Source organism: Montipora foliosa, chromosome 9 (genome assembly GCF_036669935.1).
Source record: "Montipora foliosa isolate CH-2021 chromosome 9, ASM3666993v2, whole genome shotgun sequence".
NCBI classification, from domain to species: domain Eukaryota; kingdom Metazoa; phylum Cnidaria; class Anthozoa; order Scleractinia; family Acroporidae; genus Montipora; species Montipora foliosa.
In genome coordinates this window covers 33,398,886-33,422,885 of record NC_090877.1, presented here as the reverse complement: position 1 = coordinate 33,422,885, position 24,000 = coordinate 33,398,886, and the positions used below count along the sequence as shown (strand labels likewise).

Here is a 24,000-nt window from a genome sequence, read left to right as displayed (position 1 = left end):
GACGGTAACGAAAACGTCATTTAAAATTGCAAGTTCAGGTTTATTATTAGTAGGACATTTGCATGATGACACCATTTGACTACAAGTAGCAGAATCCTTGAGGTTTTGCTTGTCTCATGCTAATTACAGCTACAACAGGGAATACAAATTTTAAATATGAAAAGAAAAACAAACTGATTTCTGGTAGTTGTAGTCAGATGACGCCATCGTGAAAGTTGCCTGTTATAGAAAATCGTTTGCACGCAAGTGCATATCTCGGTTTATGGCCAATTTTGAGAGCTTTCAAGACACGAGAGAACATAAATCACGAATTACAGAAGAAAGTTCATCCGATGTTTTATTTCATATATACTCAACAAAATGACGTGTTTCCATAACTACATTTAAATGAAAGGTGTTACAATAGCCCTTATTCACGATAGCCGCCATGTTGGTTTTCAAATTGTCATGCAAATTAGCCATGTGTTATGCTAGGGGGGCAAACATTGGAATAAAGGCAAATTGCGGAAAATCGGCTCGTCGAAATATTGAATTAACATTGCTAAAAGTACATTTTATAATTTAGAATTAAGTACCTTTTGCAATAATTTTATATCTTTTGATTGCCTCCGACATTTTGACTTTCTACCTCTCGAAATTGTGTTGTTTGCCCCCTCAGAAGTGTGTAGCTAATTAGCATGATAAAGGCAAATCCAACATGGCGGCTATCGTGAATAAGGTCTATTGAACCCACTGGGAACTCGGAAAAATCCGAGCCCCAGATGGGATTCGAACCCACGACCCTCCGTGATCTAGTACGGATGCTCTAACCACTGAGCTACTGGAGACTCTATGGTGAGCAAGGGTGAAATGGGTATTTGACTCGAGCTGCATCACGCAACCACAGAGTCAAATATCGACCGACAGCATAGCTCATAACTGCATCGCGCAGTCACATTGAGAGAATCATTGAAATCCAGTTGCCTGTATTTCTGTGAACGATGCGGCCAACCAACCACCAAAGTGAGCGAATGGGAAAGAATGTTTAACACATATTAAATGAAAGGTCACCATAGAGTCTCCAGTAGCTCAGTGGTTAGAGCATCACGGAGGGTCGTGGATTCAAATCCCACCTGGGGCTCGGATTTTTCCGAGTTCCCAGTGGGTTCAATTGTAACACCTTTCATTTAATATGTGTTAAACATTCTTTCACATTCGCTCACTTTGGTGGTTGGTTGGCCACATCGTTCACAGAAATAAAGCCAACTGGATTTCAATGATGCTCTCAATGTGACTGCGCGATGCAGTTATGGGCTATGCTGTCAGTCGATATTTGACTCTGTGGCTGCGTGATGCAGCTCGAGTCAAAAACCCAGATTTCACTCTTGCTCACCATAGAGTCTCCAGTAGCTCAGTGGTTAGAGCATCCGTACTAGATCACGGAGGGTCGTGGGTTCGAATCCCATCTGGGGCTCGGATTTTTCCGATTTCCCAGTGGGTTCAACATCCGTATTGCGCTTTATAACCTATTTATGCATTCATCTTTGACCAATCAGAAACGAGATATTCTGTTGAGTATATAAGACAGTAAGAGATTTTCATTGCTGCCCAAACTGGGGGGCTTAGTGAAATCAGTGAACAAATGAACCGTTGAACACCTTCTGACTTTTTAGTTTATTATTTACTGATAAAAAGGGGCATCGGGTCTTTTTCACGAAGAACCGCAAAGAACATCGCTTAAAGCCGCAAAATGCGTCCGTCATATTTAGATCTGCAAACGTTTGCAAAGCCTATTCACGAAAAAAGCGGCGGAACTCGGAAAACAAGCAATCCACGACACAAGGGATACTTCAATATCCTTTCTGAAAGCCAATGTCACAGTTGGCCTAATCTTTAGTTCCCTCCTTGCAGTAAATAATTATCTTTATCCTTCGAGGCTTTTTGGTTGGGTCGCTTCAGGATTGGCCAAAAGAACAATAGAACGAACAAAGATAACAATGGGTTTAGCACAACAATAGGAAGTACGACACTATGTAGCCAATGAAATACAGTGTTCAATAAGAGGTACGACCCTACCCGAGTTTTGGTTGAGCAACAGATTGTAAGTCAGGGCAACACCCTCCACTTTCAAACGTATTCCGCGGCAACCTATCCACCTATCCCGCCAAGTCAGTGAATTGCTAAAAGCCTAAATGATGTACGGCACGGCTTAAGAAAAAAAAAGTTGAACTGTACCTGGTCGTTATCGACATGTCATGATTCTCTTGATACGTAGTTCTCTCTTTCGGTTGAATACTTGTCAAAGAAACGACTTCAAGCTCATCACCTGTCATAGCGACATTATTAAATCCCCCAAAGCCAAACATCTCATCAACTCTGCCAGGTCTATTTCTCCTGGAAATCTAAAGAATTAATACAAATGAGCTATCGATTACATCCTAATACTCGTTTCTCCTACATGGAAAATATTCTGTTGGCTTTCGATCAGCCTTTTAGGTACACTCAGCACTGTAGATTTTGACATAGACTGAAATATCTACATTTAGTATAATTACAAATTCTCTGTGCTGATTGGTTGCATTTGATGTGATTATCAAGCGATAATCATCTAAGCGGTTTTTTCAAAATGGCCGCAAGCTGTTTTGTCGAGGAAACAGACAAAGAACTGAATTGTTTTAAGGAAAATGCATATTTTTCAAATAACCACCAACGTAATTACACTAAAACAATTATTCACCTCGGGCTCGGTGAATATCGGTGAATAAAAACCTCGACTCCGCCTTGGTTTTTATTCACCGATATTCACCTCGCCTTCGGCGAATAATTTTTAAATTGCTTCTGTGATCAAAAAATCACTGCCTTTTTTTCTTCAGAGTTTGAAAGTGTGATTGCTGAACACTTGACCGTGACTGGCAACATTTTGAGCTTTGAATTTTATCCAAAGGCTGTTCACTTTGAGTGTAAGTTTTGGATTTCAGAGGGTTGGGTCTAAGGAAAAGTGACAACGGTGACTCACTAGCTTAAAACATGATCTCAGCGCGTAAACGGAGCATATGATATATGCAAAACACTAGTTTAAGAGTCTGAAAGGCCGAAACTCCCGTGCTGCATATTAATTCAACCGCGTACACACACGCATTGCATTCTTAAACCACTGAGTCTTTGACGTCATTTTCTCCTCGATCCAGCTCTCTGAAGATTTTAAAGTTAGCAATGGCGGACCATTAATAGGAAACGTCCAGTTAAAATAAACAGGTATCTGTTTTAAGTCAAGGCTTAAAACTTGGGTCACTACTGTTTAGTTAACATAGTTTTGAAATCCAAAGAAAAAGAAAAATTGATTTTTTTGGGCATAGTAGCATTTTAAATATGTATATATTTTTGTAAGGGCCTTTTATTAAGAACATTCAGGCTGAAATTAAGCAAAATTTTGTGAACATGCCCAGGCTTGGAGACAGTTCATAACGTCTTGATTTTCTCATTTGTTTTTTGGTCTTTGTGAGTAGTATAAATAAAGGTAAAAGAACTGCACTTCAAGACGTTTTTTTTAACATTAACAATGTGGTTTTCTTGTTGTTTGATACACTGAAGTGCAACTCAATTTACAGTCGAACTTGGTATACCACAGGTCCAAATCGCCAAAAAATAAGAACCTTCAGCCTCAGCCACAAAATAAGAAACTAGACGCATAAACACGTGAACTCGGGCGTTTTCTGATGTCCTGGATCGTGAAATGAAAAACAAATAAAAGGAAATACGGTAGAGATGTCGGCTGCATTCTTATTTATTATTTAGGTTAGAGTAATCGCAATGATTTATGCGCGTTGGCTTAAACTTAACGCATACGCTATAAAAGATGAATCAGCAATAGGCCACTTTGGAAAATACCATAATAATCTTTGTCTGTCCCCCCAAATTTTGCATAAGTATTGTTTTCAGTTTCTCCTGGGACATACAATGGTCCCAAGAGAAAACAAAAACAATACTTATGCAAAATGAGGGGAGACAAACGAAGAGTATTATGATATTTTCTGAAGGGACCTATTGCACAACCATGCCACTTATGCGCTTTGATTGACTCCGCGCGTGTACTTTACAAGCTTCAGCGCTATTTGGGACGGAACGAAAAAAAAAACAAAGGTGACATTTTTTCTCTGGCGTTTACCCTGGAAAGCCCGAGTGAAATAAGAGTGTACTCTGTGATGCTCTGAAACATGATTTTAAAGAACTTTTAAAGATGCAAGGATTTCAACAATTATGACCTGAAGGTTTCGTCTGATATCCTCCTGCGACAAAGTGAAGTAATCACTTAACTCGAATGGACCTCCATGCATCACTAATAAAAACACGAGAAATTGAAATTTTGGTGGTGATGATGGCGGCCTATAAACTCAGCTTACTGGTTTGCGGTTAAACAAAATCAACTCTACTCAAACTGTCATCCTTACCAAATACGCGATTAGTAATATAAGTAAAATCATCACTCCACACACTGAAACAAGTACAATAATCCACAATGGCCATTTGTTCTCGTTACGTCCCCTGTGTGGCTCTGTCGCCGACTCCTGATCTCTCTTCACTGATATGATTTCAAACCTGAGGCCTCCAGTTCTGTTAAGATCTTCGCTTGCCTCATCTAAAGCTCTTCTCAATACGTCCTCAGTAACCAGTGAGTCCTTTTCTGTGACAATCTTAAACGTGCAAATAATACTTCCTTGCCTGAAAGTCATGCCTTCCACTTTGAACGGAAGGCCATCGCGTAGCTCTTTTAAAATTTCTAGTAGTATATTTGTCAGTTTTTCCACTAGTTCGCTAAATATCTGGCTAGAGGAATTTCCGAGCTCTTCGCTATAATCCTTGTTTGTAATTATCAACAATACAGTAAATGAGACCGGTGAGATAATGTCTGACTCTGGTCTCTCAGTCGCCGAAGTCTCCCTTTCTGTTGGCTCTGTTGTTGGGCTCAAAGGCGTTGACACTCCTGGCGTAGAGGATGTTCGCTGACTTATTAAAAGAGCCGATGAAGAAGAGGTTGGCGGACCTGTTGTAGTGGTAGACAGAGTTCGCTCCGTTAAAATGGCGCTTTTTGCCAGAAATTCCTTGGACACTGACAAAGTGGACGTACTTGACGACAAATACACAAATGATGAAGCTGAGCTTTTTTGAATTACTGACAAAGTCGATACTGGTAGTTCTGAGGAGCTCATTCTGGGGACAAAGGATGTATTAATCTGAAGCACATCTGAAAATGGAGAGATTTCGTTGCTACGACTTCCTGTTATTGAGACGGGGATGGACAATCTTGGTGACAGCGAAGTAACTAAGGCAGAACCCAAACTGCTCGCTGACATTCCGGGCGACGCGGACACTTGATGACTTCTCGAAGAGGTTGACAAGGACACATCGTTTTGGATTTTTGAGACATGTGTAGACACAAGTATTACTTGGCTTGAGACCACAGGTAGAAAGGAAGATGCAGCGATACTCACGGAAGTATTCGGGGCGTAGGAAAATGTAGTTCTCAGCGTTAGAGTTGTCAAAACGAATGAACTAGCGGCAGTGGAAGTTGGCGGTAAAATGGAATTACTTGTAGACTGCGTGCCTGATGTATTGCTGAACCTCGAGGTTTCCGCAATATGTGCTGTAGCAGTAGTAATCAGAATTTGTCCTGTTGATGTAATGCTCTTCGACGAAGATTGCTTCGACACTGACATGCTTGTCAGAGGCTTGGTAAAAGAGGGGGAACCCAAAGATTCGTTTGTTGGAAAAGGAACCGTTAAACTAGTGGATGGTTGAAGACTTGATTGGGAGGCAGATTCAGTCGTTGACAAACTTAACATTGAAAGCAAAGACGATGAATTTGAGCCTTCTTGGATTACTGACGCACTTGATACCGGTTGTTTTGACGACTTCGTTGTGAAGATGGAGGATGAATAAACCTGCAGCACGTTTGACATGGTAGAGATTTCTTGGCTCAAATATCCTGTTACAGAGACGGGGCTCGACAATATTGTTGACAGCGAAGTAATTGAAGCAGAATCCAAACTACTCAATGATGACAGTCCTGGCGAGGAAGACACTCGTTGATTTCTTGAAACAGTTGACGAGGACACGTCTGTTTGTTTGTGTGAGACATCTGGAGACACATATAATGCACGACTTGATACCACAGTAACTAAGGTAGAAGTAGTTATGCTCGCCGAAGCATTCGGGGTGTAGGATAATGAAGGTGTCGGCCGCAGAGCGGTAAAAAGGGATGATCTAGTAGCAGTGAAAGTTGAAGGTAAAATGGAATCACTTGTAGAGTCCGGGCGTGAAGATAATGTACTGCTAAATCTCGAGCTCTCCGCAATATTTAGTGTAGTAGTAGTAGTAGTAATCAAGGTTCGTGGTGTTGATGTAATGCTCTTCGACGAAGATTGCTTCGACACTGACATGCTTGTCAGAGGCTTGGTAAAAGAGGGGGAACCCAAAGATTCGTTTGTTGGAAAAGGAACCGTTAAACTAGTGGATGGTTGAAGACTTGATTGGGAGGCAGATTCAGTCGTTGACAAACTTAACATTGAAAGCAAAGACGATGAATTTGAGCCTTCCTGGATTACTGACGCACTTGATACCGGTTGTTTTGACGACTTCGTTGTGAAGATGGAGGATGAATAAACCTGCAGCACGTTTGACATGGTAGAGATTTCTTGGCTCAAATATCCTGTTACAGAGACGGGGCTCGATAATATTGTTGACAGCGAAGTAATTGAAGCAGAATCCAAACTACTCAATGATGACAGTCCTGGCGAGGAAGACACTCGTTGATTTCTTGAAACAGTTGACGAGGACACGTCTGTTTGTTTGTGTGAGACATCTGGAGACACATATAATGCACGACTTGATACCACAGTAACTAAGGTAGAAGTAGTTATGCTCGCCGAAGCATTCGGGGTGTAGGAAAATGAAGGTGTCGGCCGCAGAGCGGTAAAAAGGGATGATCTAGTAGCAGTGAAAGTTGAAGGTAAAATGGAATCACTTGTAGAGTCCGGGCGTGAAGATAATGTGCTGCTAAATCTCGAGCTCTCCGCAATATTTAGTGTAGTAGTAGGAGTAGTAATCAAAGTTCGTGGTGTTGATGTAATGCTCTTCGACGAAGATCGCTTCGACACTGACATGCTTGTCAGAGGCTTGGTAAAAGAGGGGGAACCCAAAGATTCGTTTGTTGGAAAAGGAACCGTTAAACTAGTGGATGGTTGAAGGCTTGATTGGGAGGCAGATTCAGTCGTTGACAAACTTAACATTGAAAGCAAAGACGATGAATTTGAGCCTTCTTGGATTACTGACGCACTTGATACCGGTTGTTTTGACGACTTCGTTGTGAAGATGGAGGATGAATAAACCTGCAGCACGTTTGACATGGTAGAGATTTCTTGGCTCAAATATCCTGTTACAGAGACGGGGCTCGATAATATTGTTGACAGCGAAGTAATTGAAGCAGAATCCAAACTACTCAATGATGACAGTCCTGGCGAGGAAGACACTCGTTGATTTCTTGAAACAGTTGACGAGGACACGTCTGTTTGTTTGTGTGAGACATCTGGAGACACATATAATGCACGACTTGATACCACAGTAACTAAGGTAGAAGTAGTTATGCTCGCCGAAGCATTCGGGGTGTAGGAAAATGAAGGTGTCGGCCGCAGAGCGGTAAAAAGGGATGATCTAGTAGCAGTGAAAGTTGAAGGTAAAATGGAATCACTTGTAGAGTCCGGGCGTGAAGATAATGTGCTGCTAAATCTCGAGCTCTCCGCAATATTTAGTGTAGTAGTAGTAGTAGTAATCAAAGTTCGTGGTGTTGATGTAATGCTCTTCGACGAAGATCGCTTCGACACTGACATACTTGTCAGAGGCTTGGTAAAAGAGGGGGAACCCAAAGATTCGTTTGTTGGAAAAGGAACCGTTAAACTAATGGATGGTTGAAGGCTTGATTGGGAGGCAGATTCAGTCGTTGACAAACTTAACATTGAAAGCAAAGACGATGAATTTGAGCCTTCTTGGATTACTGACGCACTTGATACCGGTTGTTTTGACGACTTCGTTGTGAAGATGGAGGATGAATAAACCTGCAGCACGTTTGACATGGTAGAGATTTCTTGGCTCAAATATCCTGTTACAGAGACGGGGCTCGATAATATTGTTGACAGCGAAGTAATTGAAGCAGAATCCAAACTACTCAATGATGACAGTCCTGGCGAGGAAGACACTCGTTGATTTCTTGAAACAGTTGACGAGGACACGTCTGTTTGTTTGTGTGAGACATCTGGAGACACATATAATGCACGACTTGATACCACAGTAACTAAGGTAGAAGTAGTTATGCTCGCCGAAGCATTCGGGGTGTAGGAAAATGAAGGTGTCGGCCGCAGAGCGGTAAAAAGGGATGATCTAGTAGCAGTGAAAGTTGAAGGTAAAATGGAATCACTTGTAGAGTCCGGGCGTGAAGATAATGTGCTGCTAAATCTCGAGCTCTCCGCAATATTTAGTGTAGTAGTAGTAGTAGTAATCAAAGTTCGTGGTGTTGATGTAATGCTCTTCGACGAAGATCGCTTCGACACTGACATACTTGTCAGAGGCTTGGTAAAAGAGGGGGAACCCAAAGATTCGTTTGTTGGAAAAGGAACCGTTAAACTAATGGATGGTTGAAGGCTTGATTGGGAGGCAGATTCAGTCGTTGACAAACTTAACATTGAAAGCAAAGACGATGAATTTGAGCCTTCTTGGATTACTGACGCACTTGATACCGGTTGTTTTGACGACTTCGTTGTGAAGATGGAGGATGAATAAACCTGCAGCACGTTTGACATGGTAGAGATTTCTTGGCTCAAATATCCTGTTACAGAGACGGGGCTCGATAATATTGTTGACAGCGAAGTAATTGAAGCAGAATCCAAACTACTCAATGATGACAGTCCTGGCGAGGAAGACACTCGTTGATTTCTTGAAACAGTTGACGAGGACACGTCTGTTTGTTTGTGTGAGACATCTGGAGACACATATAATGCACGACTTGATACCACAGTAACTAAGGTAGAAGTAGTTATGCTCGCCGAAGCATTCGGGGTGTAGGAAAATGAAGGTGTCGGCCGCAGAGCGGTAAAAAGGGATGATCTAGTAGCAGTGAAAGTTGAAGGTAAAATGGAATCACTTGTAGAGTCCGGGCGTGAAGATAATGTGCTGCTAAATCTCGAGCTCTCCGCAATATTTAGTGTAGTAGTAGTAGTAGTAATCAAAGTTCGTGGTGTTGATGTAATGCTCTTCGACGAAGATCGCTTCGACACTGACATACTTGTCAGAGGCTTGGTAAAAGAGGGGGAACCCAAAGATTCGTTTGTTGGAAAAGGAACCGTTAAACTAATGGATGGTTGAAGGCTTGATTGGGAGGCAGATTCAGTCGTTGACAAACTTAACATTGAAAGCAAAGACGATGAATTTGAGCCTTCTTGGATTACTGACGCACTTGATACCGGTTGTTTTGACGACTTCGTTGTGAAGATGGAGGATGAATAAACCTGCAGCACGTTTGACATGGTAGAGATTTCTTGGCTCAAATATCCTGTTACAGAGACGGGGCTCGATAATATTGTTGACAGCGAAGTAATTGAAGCAGAATCCAAACTACTCAATGATGACAGTCCTGGCGAGGAAGACACTCGTTGATTTCTTGAAACAGTTGACGAGGACACGTCTGTTTGTTTGTGTGAGACATCTGGAGACACATATAATGCACGACTTGATACCACAGTAACTAAGGTAGAAGTAGTTATGCTCGCCGAAGCATTCGGGGTGTAGGAAAATGAAGGTGTCGGCCGCAGAGCGGTAAAAAGGGATGATCTAGTAGCAGTGAAAGTTGAAGGTAAAATGGAATCACTTGTAGAGTCCGGGCGTGAAGATAATGTGCTGCTAAATCTCGAGCTCTCCGCAATATTTAGTGTAGTAGTAGTAGTAGTAATCAAAGTTCGTGGTGTTGATGTAATGCTCTTCGACGAAGATCGCTTCGACACTGACATACTTGTCAGAGGCTTGGTAAAAGAGGGGGAACCCAAAGATTCGTTTGTTGGAAAAGGAACCGTTAAACTAATGGATGGTTGAAGGCTTGATTGGGAGGCAGATTCAGTCGTTGACAAACTTAACATTGAAAGCAAAGACGATGAATTTGAGCCTTCTTGGATTACTGACGCACTTGATACCGGTTGTTTTGACGACTTCGTTGTGAAGATGGAGGATGAATAAACCTGCAGCACGTTTGACATGGTAGAGATTTCTTGGCTCAAATATCCTGTTACAGAGACGGGGCTCGATAATATTGTTGACAGCGAAGTAATTGAAGCAGAATCCAAACTACTCAATGATGACAGTCCTGGCGAGGAAGACACTCGTTGATTTCTTGAAACAGTTGACGAGGACACGTCTGTTTGTTTGTGTGAGACATCTGGAGACACATATAATGCACGACTTGATACCACAGTAACTAAGGTAGAAGTAGTTATGCTCGCCGAAGCATTCGGGGTGTAGGAAAATGAAGGTGTCGGCCGCAGAGCGGTAAAAAGGGATGATCTAGTAGCAGTGAAAGTTGAAGGTAAAATGGAATCACTTGTAGAGTCCGGGCGTGAAGATAATGTGCTGCTAAATCTCGAGCTCTCCGCAATATTTAGTGTAGTAGTAGTAGTAGTAATCAAAGTTCGTGGTGTTGATGTAATGCTCTTCGACGAAGATCGCTTCGACACTGACATACTTGTCAGAGGCTTGGTAAAAGAGGGGGAACCCAAAGATTCGTTTGTTGGAAAAGGAACCGTTAAACTAATGGATGGTTGAAGGCTTGATTGGGAGGCAGATTCAGTCGTTGACAAACTTAACATTGAAAGCAAAGACGATGAATTTGAGCCTTCTTGGATTACTGACGCACTTGATACCGGTTGTTTTGACGACTTCGTTGTGAAGATGGAGGATGAATAAACCTGCAGCACGTTTGACATGGTAGAGATTTCTTGGCTCAAATATCCTGTTACAGAGACTTGGCTCGATAATATTGTTGACAGCGAAGTAATTGAAGCAGAATCCAAACTACTCAATGATGACAGTCCTGGCGAGGAAGACACTCGTTGATTTCTTGAAACAGTTGACGAGGACACGTCTGTTTGTTTGTGTGAGACATCTGGAGACACATATAATGCACGACTTGATACCACAGTAACTAAGGTAGAAGTAGTTATGCTCGCCGAAGCATTCGGGGTGTAGGAAAATGAAGGTGTCGGCCGCAGAGCGGTAAAAAGGGATGATCTAGTAGCAGTGAAAGTTGAAGGTAAAATGGAATCACTTGTAGAGTCCGGGCGTGAAGATAATGTGCTGCTAAATCTCGAGCTCTCCGCAATATTTAGTGTAGTAGTAGTAGTAGTAATCAAAGTTCGTGGTGTTGATGTAATGCTCTTCGACGAAGATCGCTTCGACACTGACATACTTGTCAGAGGCTTGGTAAAAGAGGGGGAACCCAAAGATTCGTTTGTTGGAAAAGGAACCGTTAAACTAGTGGATGGTTGAAGGCTTGATTGGGAGGCAGATTCAGTCGTTGACAAACTTAACATTGAAAGCAAAGACGATGAATTTGAGCCTTCTTGGATTACTGACGCACTTGATACCGGTTGTTTTGACGACTTCGTTGTGAAGATGGAGGATGAATAAACCTGCAGCACGTTTGACATGGTAGAGATTTCTTGGCTCAAATATCCTGTTACAGAGACGGGGCTCGACAATATTGTTGACAGCGAAGTAATTGAAGCAGAATCCAAACTACTCAATGATGACAGTCCTGGCGAGGAAGACACTCGTTGATTTCTTGAAACAGTTGACGAGGACACGTCTGTTTGTTTGTGTGAGACATCTGGAGACACATATAATGCACGACTTGATACCACAGTAACTAAGGTAGAAGTAGTTATGCTCGCCGAAGCATTCGGGGTGTAGGAAAATGAAGGTGTCGGCCGCAGAGCGGTAAAAAGGGATGATCTAGTAGCAGTGAAAGTTGAAGGTAAAATGGAATCACTTGTAGAGTCCGGGCGTGAAGATAATGTGCTGCTAAATCTCGAGCTCTCCGCAATATTTAGTGTAGTAGTAGTAGTAGTAATCAAAGTTCGTGGTGTTGATGTAATGCTCTTCGACGAAGATCGCTTCGACACTGACATACTTGTCAGAGGCTTGGTAAAAGAGGGGGAACCCAAAGAGTCGTTTGTTTGAAAAGGAACCGTTAAACTAGTGGATGGTTGAAGGCTTGATTGGGAGGCAGATTCAGTCGTTGACAAACTTAACATTGAAAGCAAAGACGATGAATGTGAGCCTTCTTGGATTACTGACGCACTTGATACCGGTTGTTTTGACGACTTCGTTGTGAAGATGGAGGATGAATAAACCTGCAGCACGTTTGACATGGTAGAGATTTCTTGGCTCAAATATCCTGTTACAGAGACAGGGCTCGACAATATTGTTGACAGCGAAGTAATTGAAGCAGAATCCAAACTACTCAATGATGACAGTCCTGGCGAGGAAGACAGTCGTTGATTTCTTGAAACAGTTGACGAGGACACGTCTGTTTGTTTGTGTGAGACATCTGGAGACACATATAATGCACGACTTGATACCACAGTAACTAAGGTAGAAGTAGTTATGCTCGCCGAAGCATTTGGGGTGTAGGAAAATGAAGGTGTCGGCCGCAGAGCGGTAAAAAGGGATGATCTAGTAGCAGTGAAAGTTGAAGGTAAAATGGAATCACTTGTAGAGTCCGGGCGTGAAGATAATGTGCTGCTAAATCTCGAGCTCTCCGCAATATTTAGTGTAGTAGTAGTAGTAGTAATCAAAGTTCGTGGTGTTGATGTAATGCTCTTCGACGAAGATCGCTTCGACACTGACATACTTGTCAGAGGCTTGGTAAAAGAGGGGGAACCCAAAGATTCGTTTGTTGGAAAAGGAACCGTTAAACTAGTGGATGGTTGAAGGCTTGATTGGGAGGCAGATTCAGTCGTTGACAAACTTAACATTGAAAGCAAAGACGATGAATTTGAGCCTTCTTGGATTACTGACGCACTTGATACCGGTTGTTTTGACGACTTCGTTGTGAAGATGGAGGATGAATAAACCTGCAGCACGTTTGACATGGTAGAGATTTCTTGGCTCAAATATCCTGTTACAGAGACGGGGCTCGATAATATTGTTGACAGCGAAGTAATTGAAGCAGAATCCAAACTACTCAATGATGACAGTCCTGGCGAGGAAGACACTCGTTGATTTCTTGAAACAGTTGACGAGGACACGTCTGTTTGTTTGTGTGAGACATCTGGAGACACATATAATGCACGACTTGATACCACAGTAACTAAGGTAGAAGTAGTTATGCTCGCCGAAGCATTCGGGGTGTAGGAAAATGAAGGTGTCGGCCGCAGAGCGGTAAAAAGGGATGATCTAGTAGCAGTGAAAGTTGAAGGTAAAATGGAATCACTTGTAGAGTCCGGGCGTGAAGATAATGTGCTGCTAAATCTCGAGCTCTCCGCAATATTTAGTGTAGTAGTAGTAGTAGTAATCAAAGTTCGTGGTGTTGATGTAATGCTCTTCGACGAAGATCGCTTCGACACTGACATACTTGTCAGAGGCTTGGTAAAAGAGGGGGAACCCAAAGATTCGTTTGTTTGAAAAGGAACCGTTAAACTAGTGGATGGTTGAAGGCTTGATTGGGAGGCAGATTCAGTCGTTGACAAACTTAACATTGAAAGCAAAGACGATGAATGTGAGCCTTCTTGGATTACTGACGCACTTGATACCGGTTGTTTTGACGATTTCGTTGTGAAGATGGAGGATGAATAAACCTGCAGCACGTTTGACATGGTAGAGATTTCTTGGCTCAAATATCCTGTTACAGAGACGGGGCTCGACAATATTGTTGACAGCGAAGTAATTGAAGCAGAATCCAAACTACTCAATGATGACAGTCCTGGCGAGGAAGACACTCGTTGATTTCTTGAAACAGTTGACGAGGACACGTCTGTTTGTTTGTGTGAGACATCTGGAGACACATATAATGCACGACTTGATACCACAGTAACTAAGGTAGAAGTAGTTATGCTCGCCGAAGCATTCGGGGTGTAGGAAAATGAAGGTGTCGGACGCCGAGCGGTGAAAAGGGATGATCTAGTAGCAGTGAAAGTTGAAGGTAAAATGGAATCACTTGTAGAGTCCGGGCGTGAAGATAATGTGCTGCTAAATCTCGAGCTCTCCGCAATATTTAGTGTAGTAGTAGTAGTAGTAATCAAAGTTCGTGGTGTTGATGTAATGCTCTTCGACGAAGATCGCTTCGACACTGACATACTTGTCAGAGGCTTGGTAAAAGAGGGGGAACCCAAAGATTCGTTTGTTGGAAAAGGAACCGTTAAACTAGTGGATGGTTGAAGGCTTGATTGGGAGGCAGATTCAGTCGTTGACAAACTTAACATTGAAAGCAAAGACGATGAATTTGAGCCTTCCTGGATTACTGACGCACTTGATACCGGTTGTTTTGACGACTTCGTTGTGAAGATGGAGGATGAATAAACCTGCAGCACGTTTGACATGGTAGAGATTTCTTGGCTCAAATATCCTGTTACAGAGACGGGGCTCGACAATATTGTTGACAGCGAAGTAATTGAAGCAGAATCCAAACTACTCAATGATGACAGTCCTGGCGAGGAAGATACTCGTTGATTTCTTGAAACAGTTGACGAGGACACGTCTGTTTGTTTGTGTGAGACATCTGGAGACACATATAATGCACGACTTGATACCACAGTAACTAAGGTAGAAGTAGTTATGCTCGCCGAAGCATTCGGGGTGTAGGAAAATGAAGGTGTCGGCCGCAGAGCGGTAAAAAGGGATGATCTAGTAGCAGTGAAAGTTGAAGGTAAAATGGAATCACTTGTAGAGTCCGGGCGTGAAGATAATGTGCTGCTAAATAGAAAACTTGCATTAGACGTGCTTGAATGTGCATGAGAACCTAAAAATAGACAACAAGAATACGAATTTAGCGCGTTAGGCAATAAATGTGTCCCTTTTAACGAGACTAAAACAACTGGGACTTCAGTTAGGACAACAATCAGATCCCGTGGTTAGTTCCAGTTCTTAAGTGGGAGCGCACAACTCTCAGACTAGATCTATTACAATATTTTAAAAGATCAAGCTATGTTTAGACTTGTTTTTGTTTGCGATACCAGTGATATTTACCATATTATCTATGTTTATCGATCCGGTTGTGTCCGTTCATGTTGAAGTGTCCGTCAACGATAATAAGTCGCAAAATTTGTGTAGCATTCTGAATCCACATTGGAACTGCCATCTTGGACATTCTTTTTCTTTTGAGGCCGCGCGTCTTCACTGATATGCCTTTGTCAGGCAAATTTCGTTCAGAATTGACTATTTTTCTTTGATTAGCTTGCATGTAGTGAACGTTTAGTATGAGCTTGACACTATTTTTAAATCAATGGACACCTGCATATGTACGAAATCCTCAAAATATACGGAATCACACCACTGACGAGAGCGTGTAACAACTCTGGGACTGTGGACCCAATCCTTTGCAAGTTATTTTTTCTTTGCAATGAATGGACCTTCCATCATTCTGGTTTTCGGCACATTGCATTGGCCGAGTCGTAAAATACCATATTACTCTTCGATTGTTCCCCAAATTTTCCATAGGCCTTGTAGTTTCTCTTGGGACTTCAAATGGTCCCAAGAGAAAACAAAAACAATGCTTATTCAACATTTGCGGGAACAAACAAAGAGTATTATGGTATTTTCCCTTTCGGCCAAAAGAGTCCCAAAGTGGTGATGTTTTGAAAGGACAACATCTGAAAGGCCTAGTTGCCAAAACAAGCATTGTGGGGCAAATTGTCTCGGAGATACTAATCCCGTTTTGCTCTGATGACTCCCTACAAATCCTTCTAAAATTTGACTCGGTTCCTAATGTTATGAGCTGAATCAAATTTAGAAGGATTTGTATCGAGTCATCAGGGTATGCCTGGGCTAATATCTCAAAGACTTTTTGTCCTAAAATGCTACTTTTTGGCGAGTAAGCCTTTTGGAGGCAGCCACGCATCTGTCGGAACGACTCTTGGGATTGGTTCTGAAAACAATGGCCCCAAAGAACGATACAAAAGAAACAATGGATCATGACGTAAAACACAACAGAGCTGCGTCCTAAAGGGATCCAATGAAATAAGAGGTTGTCAAGAGCTGCGTTCTGACTGCTTTTGGATGTTGTTCTTTCATGATACCCCGAAAAATCCCATAATTTCACGAATTTAATTTTTTTATGACGTCACACTTTTTCAGGGCGACAAGTGCTCCCTGCAGCCGGGGACTGAGAACTACGAACGGAAAATACCTCATGGGCGTCGCAATGGTGGATGAGGAAGATCTCGTGGATTTTAAGAAAATGCCCTTTGTTATTTGTACTTCATGAAGCGGCATTAACAAGAAAAAAAATCATACCAATAGATTGTCACAAAAATTAAACTTCACGAACTAAAAACTTTATAATTAAGGATTTGTCCTGAGGCTATGCTTCGCTAATTTGCGCTCTATTTTCTCTCTTTAATAACCCTTCAGGGCAGTGACCTTACAGCAATCTTTTGGAGCAGAATAAAAAGCATTTGCTACTTATTCCTAGCAATGAGGTAAGTGTAAGGGTTAGCCGAGCGTCATTTTTAAATGCAGCTGTTTATTTTAACTCGAGAACGGTAGTTTAGGAGATACGTTTAGATGATAACTGTCTTTGATATACACCTAGACGTTCACTCAACAAACGAGCACTGTGATTGCTTGATTCTTGGTCACGTGCCCCTGATCAAATTCAACGGGATACGATAGGAATTTGCATGATGACTCCATTTGACTACAAGTACCAGAATCCCTCAGGTATTGCTTGTCTCATGCTAATTAGAGTCTATTGTTACTTTTACCCCACTGGGAATACAAAATTTAATCAGGAAGAAAAGAAAAACAAACTGAATTCTGGTAGTTGAAGTCAAAGGACGCTGTCGTGAAAGTTGCCTATTCAGCAGTTGTTGCCCACGTTTGTTTGTTCTGCTACAAATGTTGAAGGGAAAGTCTAAATATAAAGCACAACTTGAAGCACTTAATGTATAGTCCCTCGGGAAACTAGTTAGTTTAGTTTTGCATCGAGTGCTGATTTTTCCAGAGACGAAGTCAGGACTCTCGAGAAAATAAAACTAAACAAACAAAAAACAAAAGTAGCTGTTTCCCTCGGGACCAAAGAGCAAGGGAAAACTTCGTGACGCTTGTCAGAATTGTCCTTGATCCAGTTACATTTTTTGACAGCCTGCAGTGTTTTGATTGTTATTTTTCCCTTGAGGGTAATATTTTGACAACAGCTGCTCAAAAGGCCATTTGCGAGTTCATGTCTGCCTCCTCTTCAAAGCGAGTCTTTGTGCGAAGTTTTTGTGATGGTAATTAGTTCTACTTTACATTTGAATGAAAACTAATTTTCATAACAAAAACTTCGCACTTGGATTCGTTTTGAAGAGGAGCCTATATTACAACTTTCGACGCTTTAACAACCTTCATCGTGAATCTGTCAGTTCACTGTTAGGCAAATTAGGTAATGATATTTGCCTTGTGTAATAACTAGTCTAGAGGATATTACATGGCCGCACGGGGATACGAAATATCTCTTCGAGTGTTGAAAAATATTTTTAAACATGATCGATATTTTTCACGTGGTATTTCACTGGTGTTTATACAATAAATAATCTGATGTCACGTTCGATTTTTCTGAAATTCTCGGTCTTTAATCTATATTTTTTTGGCGAACCAGGGCTTTCAAAACAATTTTGCGATGTTGTTTTTGCGAGTCGCACTTGATTTGAGACCATTTACTAATATTCGTAAAAGCGGAGCTCCTCAATTATTATTTATCTACGTTTTTGTTTTCAGGTATTTTTATAATAACTAGACTGCTTTATACCATACGATTAGTCCAGCTTTCAAGTGCTACTTTTTGCTCTTTTTGCCGTTTTCCGTCACCATCATTCAGCCTGTTTTCTCGTGCTCGTGCTTGCTCCTTCTTCTACTGCTCGTCAATATAATTTCGTCTCTTTATTCGGGTTCTTTCTTGCCCTCTTTCGTTCAGTGTTTGACACTGATGTTCTGCTTGTTTTCTCGTGCTCGTCATTCGCTCTCTTTCACGTTGAGCATCGTTTACTCGTCGCCAGCTTACTGTTTTTCTTTTCTCACTTATTCTTTTCTTTCCCCGATCCACGACATATTTAAAAAAATCTTTGCTTGTTTCACTAAAACCGCAGTGTCAAATACCGTTCGCTGGCCATGAAACTTCGCGCATTGGCCTACGTGAAAAGTTGAACGTACGGAGCTATGGACGGACGGTCGTACACCCAATGGTGAAATAACCAAAACCAAAATTTTTCGCATCGATCACTGGGTTAACCATGAAGCTCCCACTACAATGCAATGCAATAGGCTATTTCCGAATTAATGCCTGCCTCCTCTTCAAAGCGAGTCCAAGTGCAACGTTTTTGTGATAGTAATTAGTTCTACTTTGCATATTTTCATAAATGGCCTTCCAGTTCAACTGTGAAAACAGTAAGAAGATCTAAAGATGCACATGAGGTCACGGAAGCCATGAGTTTGTCCCAAAACAAAACAAAAAGAAAAACAGAGGCATTTTGGTGTACAAAAGTCGGTTTCTAGAAATAAATTGTTTAACTGTTATATGCGATTATTTCTGTTTTTTTTGGTCAAAACATGGCAGCTGATCACGTGAGTCATAAGGCTCTTATTCGCGGTCGGTCCAACGGATATAATATTACGTGATCTTCCTGTGCTTTGTTACAATGTGGTGTTAATTTATTTAGGTGGCAAAAAACAAGCACGTTTTGTTGATTTAGGCTTGTGCAAGATGGTTTGCTCCAGACTAATTTTCCTTTTCTCTCTTTCAGTATTATGGTCGAACAGCCGCATACATAATATTGCGCGCGACCACGTTGTATGATATAAAATTTCATGTTTTTCATGAATGATCTGTCTGTTTGACGGGGGCCTAACCCTCATTAACCCTTTCAATCCAAAACCAGACATTCCTTCAGACATTCGTGAAAGTATTATTTCAAATAAACACCCAAGAGTTGAGGAACTCAGCTAACTGGATAGCTTTCATTTTCTAGTTGAGGTGTCACTGAAATATAGATGCGGAAAAACCTTAATTAAAGAATTTCTTCATGGACCAAGATCGTGGAATTTGTCGAAGATAATCGAGAAGACCACGTTTTTCTTACTTGGTCAACTGCGTGCTTCTATAAAAGTTGTATTACGATTCGATGCATTCCACTTTGAAAACATACCAAGAGAATAATCGGTGCATAGGATGAGCGTTGGCGAATTTTCTAGATTACAATGTCTTCTTAGTTTCCCACAAGTCAAAGTTGGGATCCTTAGACAAAGTTCCCAGATCGCAAAAATTTCGACGCAGTTATATTGGAATGCAGGAGTCGAAAGCTATCTTTCATTTTCTTTAGTTAGTACACAAAAAGAAATCAGAGAATAGGTTTTGTCTTGAATCCAAGCCAAACGCTGTGTCATAATCGTTATCGCTTCTACATCAATCCCACGTATTGTTTTTCAACTTAATTGGCTTTTATAGTTTTTCGAGCCAAATCAACTGCAAAAGTGTAAGAAGATTCCCGTTTCAAAGGTTTTCAAGATCTATTGCGGAATAATAGACAATACTAAAGAAATAGAATATTGTGAAGGTTCTGCATACGATGTCTCTTCTTCTCTTATCGGGTACTCCTCGCTGTTTTTATTGCCAGGCGCAAAGCTACAAAAGAATCCTTTTGTAAACAGACCCTTCATTCATATCATATCAGGAAAGATAGCTTTCCTTCGCAACTCCATATTCCTAAGCTTTAGAACAATACAATTACAGTTGACTCAATGAAGAAACTGCACTCTTCTTACCTTTTTTGAGGAGGAGAATGGACTCCTAATCCTAAGTTTTAAAACAATACAACAACGGTGACTTAATGTAGAAACTACATTTTTCTCACCTTTGCTAAGGAACAGAACAACAATTAAAATATGAACTCCTGATGATGGATGTGAGCACAGACAGCGCATTTTTAAACTTTTGGAAGCAACTTGTTATTAGTCTAATAACAGGCGTTGAAACTACAGTGGCTCCTTGAAAAGCTACCGACACGTCCAATTTTTTACAGTGTTAAGATGACATATATAAGTCGTTCGGTTCTTAAGTCGCGTAAAACAGCTAAGCTTAATCCTGAACCGCTAAACCGATTTTTATTTAAAGTTCGACAACAAATTATTTCATCTTTCAATGCCACTGGAAAACACATTGCAATCTAACTGACGTACTTTGTGTGTTTTCCAAGAAAAGGCGTGGTACGTGAGCCGGCGCTGCATGTCGCCCACATTCCGCCTTCCACGAATACCAAGAGTAAATTAGATAACAGTGTTGATCTATCACTTTGCGGTCTTGCCCCACGCTTTGCGCGCCAAACAACAAAAGGCCGCCAATTTTAACCAATCAGAAGAAGCCATGTCACGCGTTATGTCACTGCTTCTGCCATGTTTTTTTCAGGGACATGACAACTGATTTTCGCGGGAACAGGTATTCTAAAAATAGACTTATTCGTGAATGTCATGGGGAGCCCACCCATGCCATATCGACACTCTTATCTTGCAAATACTTTGTGAGAGGCCACGTCTCTAGAAAATACGCGACTGGAACGAATATGTCCCTCAGTTGTCAACTATAGCATCGCGACACCACTCGTTTAAACCCATACGACTCTTTTATTTTTTGAAAAAGAAACAGCTGCCGTTTCTGCAAAACACTATTAACAGAACGCTGTCGATTTATGTCGAAGTATAAGTTTACATGAGACCAAGCTAAGTAAAAGAAAAAACAGATTAACTCAACTAATAACTAGAAGGTTCTCTAGGAGAGCAAAAAATTATTTTCTGAACGAAAAGAAAGCTTATTTATGCGTTTTAAATATTCTTAATTTCCTAATTGCCCAGAGCAGTCCTCTTGAATTTCAATTATGGAAAAGAAACTGTTTATTTAAAAAACAGTTAAAGAAATAAAATGTCTTTTGTGGCAAAAGAAAACAGGCTTCGTATTTTATCTTGCAATCAGCCAAGAAAGGTTTAGTGCTGTGTTAAACGAGGAGTTTAACTTGATCCCTTCAACTGGAAAGGTTTTTATTATGCAAATGAATTGTGCTTGTTTGTTTGTTTGTTGGTGTGTCCGCCCTTGACTCTGAAAAGAATTTTCTTATTATCGATGAAAAGTTAATTCTCTCTCGCACATGATTGTGAGAACTAAGATGTTCTTTGCAACAAAGGAAACCAGACTTCACTTGTTATTTTATCTCACAATCAGCCGAAAAAGGTTTTGTGCTGTGTTTAACGAGGAGCTTAACTTGATCCCTTCAATGGACAAGTTTTTCTACAAATAACTATTGTTTGTTTTGTGTGTCCGCTCTTAACTTTCTTATTATTGTACAGGACAGTGAGAAATTTCGTAAAGCAAAAGTGGAATCCCGGCGCCTAAAAGTTTCACATCAGGTTCACATCAGGCATCAATTGAAACTGCCTCTATCAATTACGATCTCGTGGCAAATTGACATAGTCCAAGACGTTTTTCAGACAAACATTTACTCGTGAATAACGAGTCGTTTGCGTGTTATTCGCAAGTAACCATTTTTGTTCGAATGGTGTTCCGATTATGGCGGGGTTTCAAAAATAGACTCGGGCGAGATTTTGTCATTTCACCAGATAATTTTTAAGGTAGACATAACTAGGAAGATCACATTTCACGTCTTCGATTCCCGGAAAGCGAATGATGAAACGATTAATGGTCATTAATGCAGCCTAGCTTACATATACTCCATGTAATAATATTTATCGATTTATAATTATATATACGAAAATATATTGTGCAAATCAATGTGATCTAACTAAAACTAACAAGTCCAAAGCACTTGTAAAAACGCCGCTTTAGCACTACCTGATTCGTTCTGCTCTCCACATGAACAGAGACGAAAATCCGGCTACAGTCTCAAAATTCAGAACGAAACATACAAGGTCTTTTTTGGGAATCTAGAAATATTTGAGACCTTCGGAGGGTCCGTGGGATATTTTCCTATTCTGCATGTCTTGTTCGTAAAGCAAAATATTCAACCAACCTTCGTTAGCAACCAAAACAAGGATAAGCCAGACCGTTATCAATGGGATATCCGATTTGCGCGGTTTATCGCGGCCCAACTTCATCGCCGGGACTTCATCTCACCTTTACAGGGCATGACATGCGAAAAAAATGCCGTTTGTATCTTTATATGGTGTATTTTGAAGAAAAGTAAAACCGTTTGACTGACCGAAGACAGAATTTAGATGATGTCAAAGTGATAAAGATAACAAATTCTACGCAGAACTATGTTTGTTCAATAAAACTCCTAGATATTGGGAAACCAGAAAATGTTTGAAACTTTCGAAGACTTCGCGCGCGAGATATTTTCCCGTTCTACATATTCAAGCAAAATGTCCAACTAACCTTTGTTAGAAACTAAGACAAGGATAATCCAGACGGTTCTCAAAAGGGACATCTGATTTGCGTCCATCGCGGGCCAACTTGATTTCACTGTTTCACAGCATAACATATGGGAAAAAACCGTTTGAACCTTTATGGTTCTTGAAGAAAAGTAAAACCGTTTGACTGACCGAATACACTGTAATTTAGATACTATCAACGCAGGCTCTGAGAAACCCAGAAAAATATATGCAGAGCAATGTGTTTGTTTAATAAAAAATGCTAGACATGCGGAGAAACAAATAATTTTTTTTTTATTGATTGATAGGTGTGATCAAAGGTCAAAAGAACGTAAAAGGGATATGTCACGCTGGTGCGGTTAAAAAAGTAACTTATCAACACAGATCGAAACATATGCTGGGTTAATAGGTTAATTCAGTTTTATTTGCGGGTTCACGCAATCAATCCATATATAATACAAAGTATAATTTGCAGGTTGTAATTACAAGAAAAAGTAACAATTTCAAGATACAAAGCACATGCATAATACAAGTGCAAACGTTACGATGCAAAAAAACTGAATACTACATGTCATTCCTACAATTGTAGTCTCGCGCGCTTACGTGTGAAGTATTACTTTATTTAGTTTAGGTCACTCAGGATCTCCTAATCGTCTTGTCCACTATATATATAGTCAAACTGTGAAAAACAAATGAAATTTGAAGTTGAACTGATAAGAATTGTCAAAGAACGTTACTTCGGTGAAGCGAAGAGGCTTCGTGGTTCACAATTCTGTGCGGAGATTCGCAGTGACATGGGGCAGAGTCAAGAGAAAATGAGGGGACAGAGAGGGAGGCTCAGGGCGTTGGCCGGGATATGTTATGTCCACGAAAGATATTTTTACACGAGCGGAAGTCTTTGTTCTAGCGGACGTCTGTCTTCCGAGACGTCCGCATGCAGTCTTGCCTCGCTCTCAGGTTCTTAGTGAAAAGAGAAAATGATGGCGCACGTGGAAGGCTGATGAATATTTATTTTCTTTCAAACATCGGACCGAGGTTGGCCTGCATGCGGACGTCTCGGAAGACTTCCGCTCGTCTAAAAATAACTTTCGTGGACATGACATATCCCAAGGGCTGGATCGGGAGCCTCCCTCTCTGTCCCCTCATTTTCTCTTGGCAGAGTTTGAAGCGCCGACTCGCTTCCAGAGCCCTCCCAATGATATTCGGCGCGTCCACTTACATAAAGGACAAACTTAATGTTCCCAACCACATAAGAGCATCTAAGGTATTTCTTGCCGAGTACATTGAAAGTTCAGAACCTTGGCCAGCTTTTTCTCATCTGGACCTAACAACCACGAAATTGTGAAATGGCTCAAATTG

At 41.0% G+C, this 24,000-nt stretch overlaps 1 protein-coding gene and 1 long non-coding RNA gene across 6 annotated transcripts in view; one reads left to right on the top strand and one right to left on the bottom strand.

The window, feature by feature from the left end:
• LOC137969870 (serine-rich adhesin for platelets-like) overlaps nucleotides 1–22,886 on the bottom strand; it is a 27,355-nt gene extending 4,469 nt beyond the window's left edge. Inside the window, exons 1-3 of one of the 3 annotated variants that reach the window (XM_068816258.1) lie at nucleotides 22,646–22,886; nucleotides 4,428–15,031; nucleotides 2,215–2,381 (exon numbers count right to left, since the gene is read on the bottom strand). In XM_068816258.1, coding sequence (XP_068672359.1) covers nucleotides 2,215–2,381; nucleotides 4,428–15,031; nucleotides 22,646–22,751 — 10,877 coding nt within the window. In that variant the 5' untranslated portion in view covers nucleotides 22,752–22,886. Of the gene's footprint in view, nucleotides 1–2,214; nucleotides 2,382–4,427; nucleotides 15,032–20,117; nucleotides 20,253–22,280; nucleotides 22,320–22,645 lie in introns of those variants that run through there. The other 2 variants (XM_068816260.1, XM_068816259.1) reach the window with 2 other exon arrangements.
• Nucleotides 14,151–24,000, top strand: part of LOC137969876 (uncharacterized) — an 11,945-nt gene continuing 2,095 nt past the window's right edge. Inside the window, exons 1-3 of one of the 3 annotated variants that reach the window (XR_011116737.1) lie at nucleotides 14,151–14,215; nucleotides 16,642–16,709; nucleotides 22,950–23,290. This is a non-coding gene — a long non-coding RNA (uncharacterized lncRNA). Of the gene's footprint in view, nucleotides 14,216–14,850; nucleotides 14,939–16,641; nucleotides 16,710–22,949; nucleotides 23,291–24,000 lie in introns of those variants that run through there. The other 2 variants (XR_011116736.1, XR_011116738.1) reach the window with 2 other exon arrangements.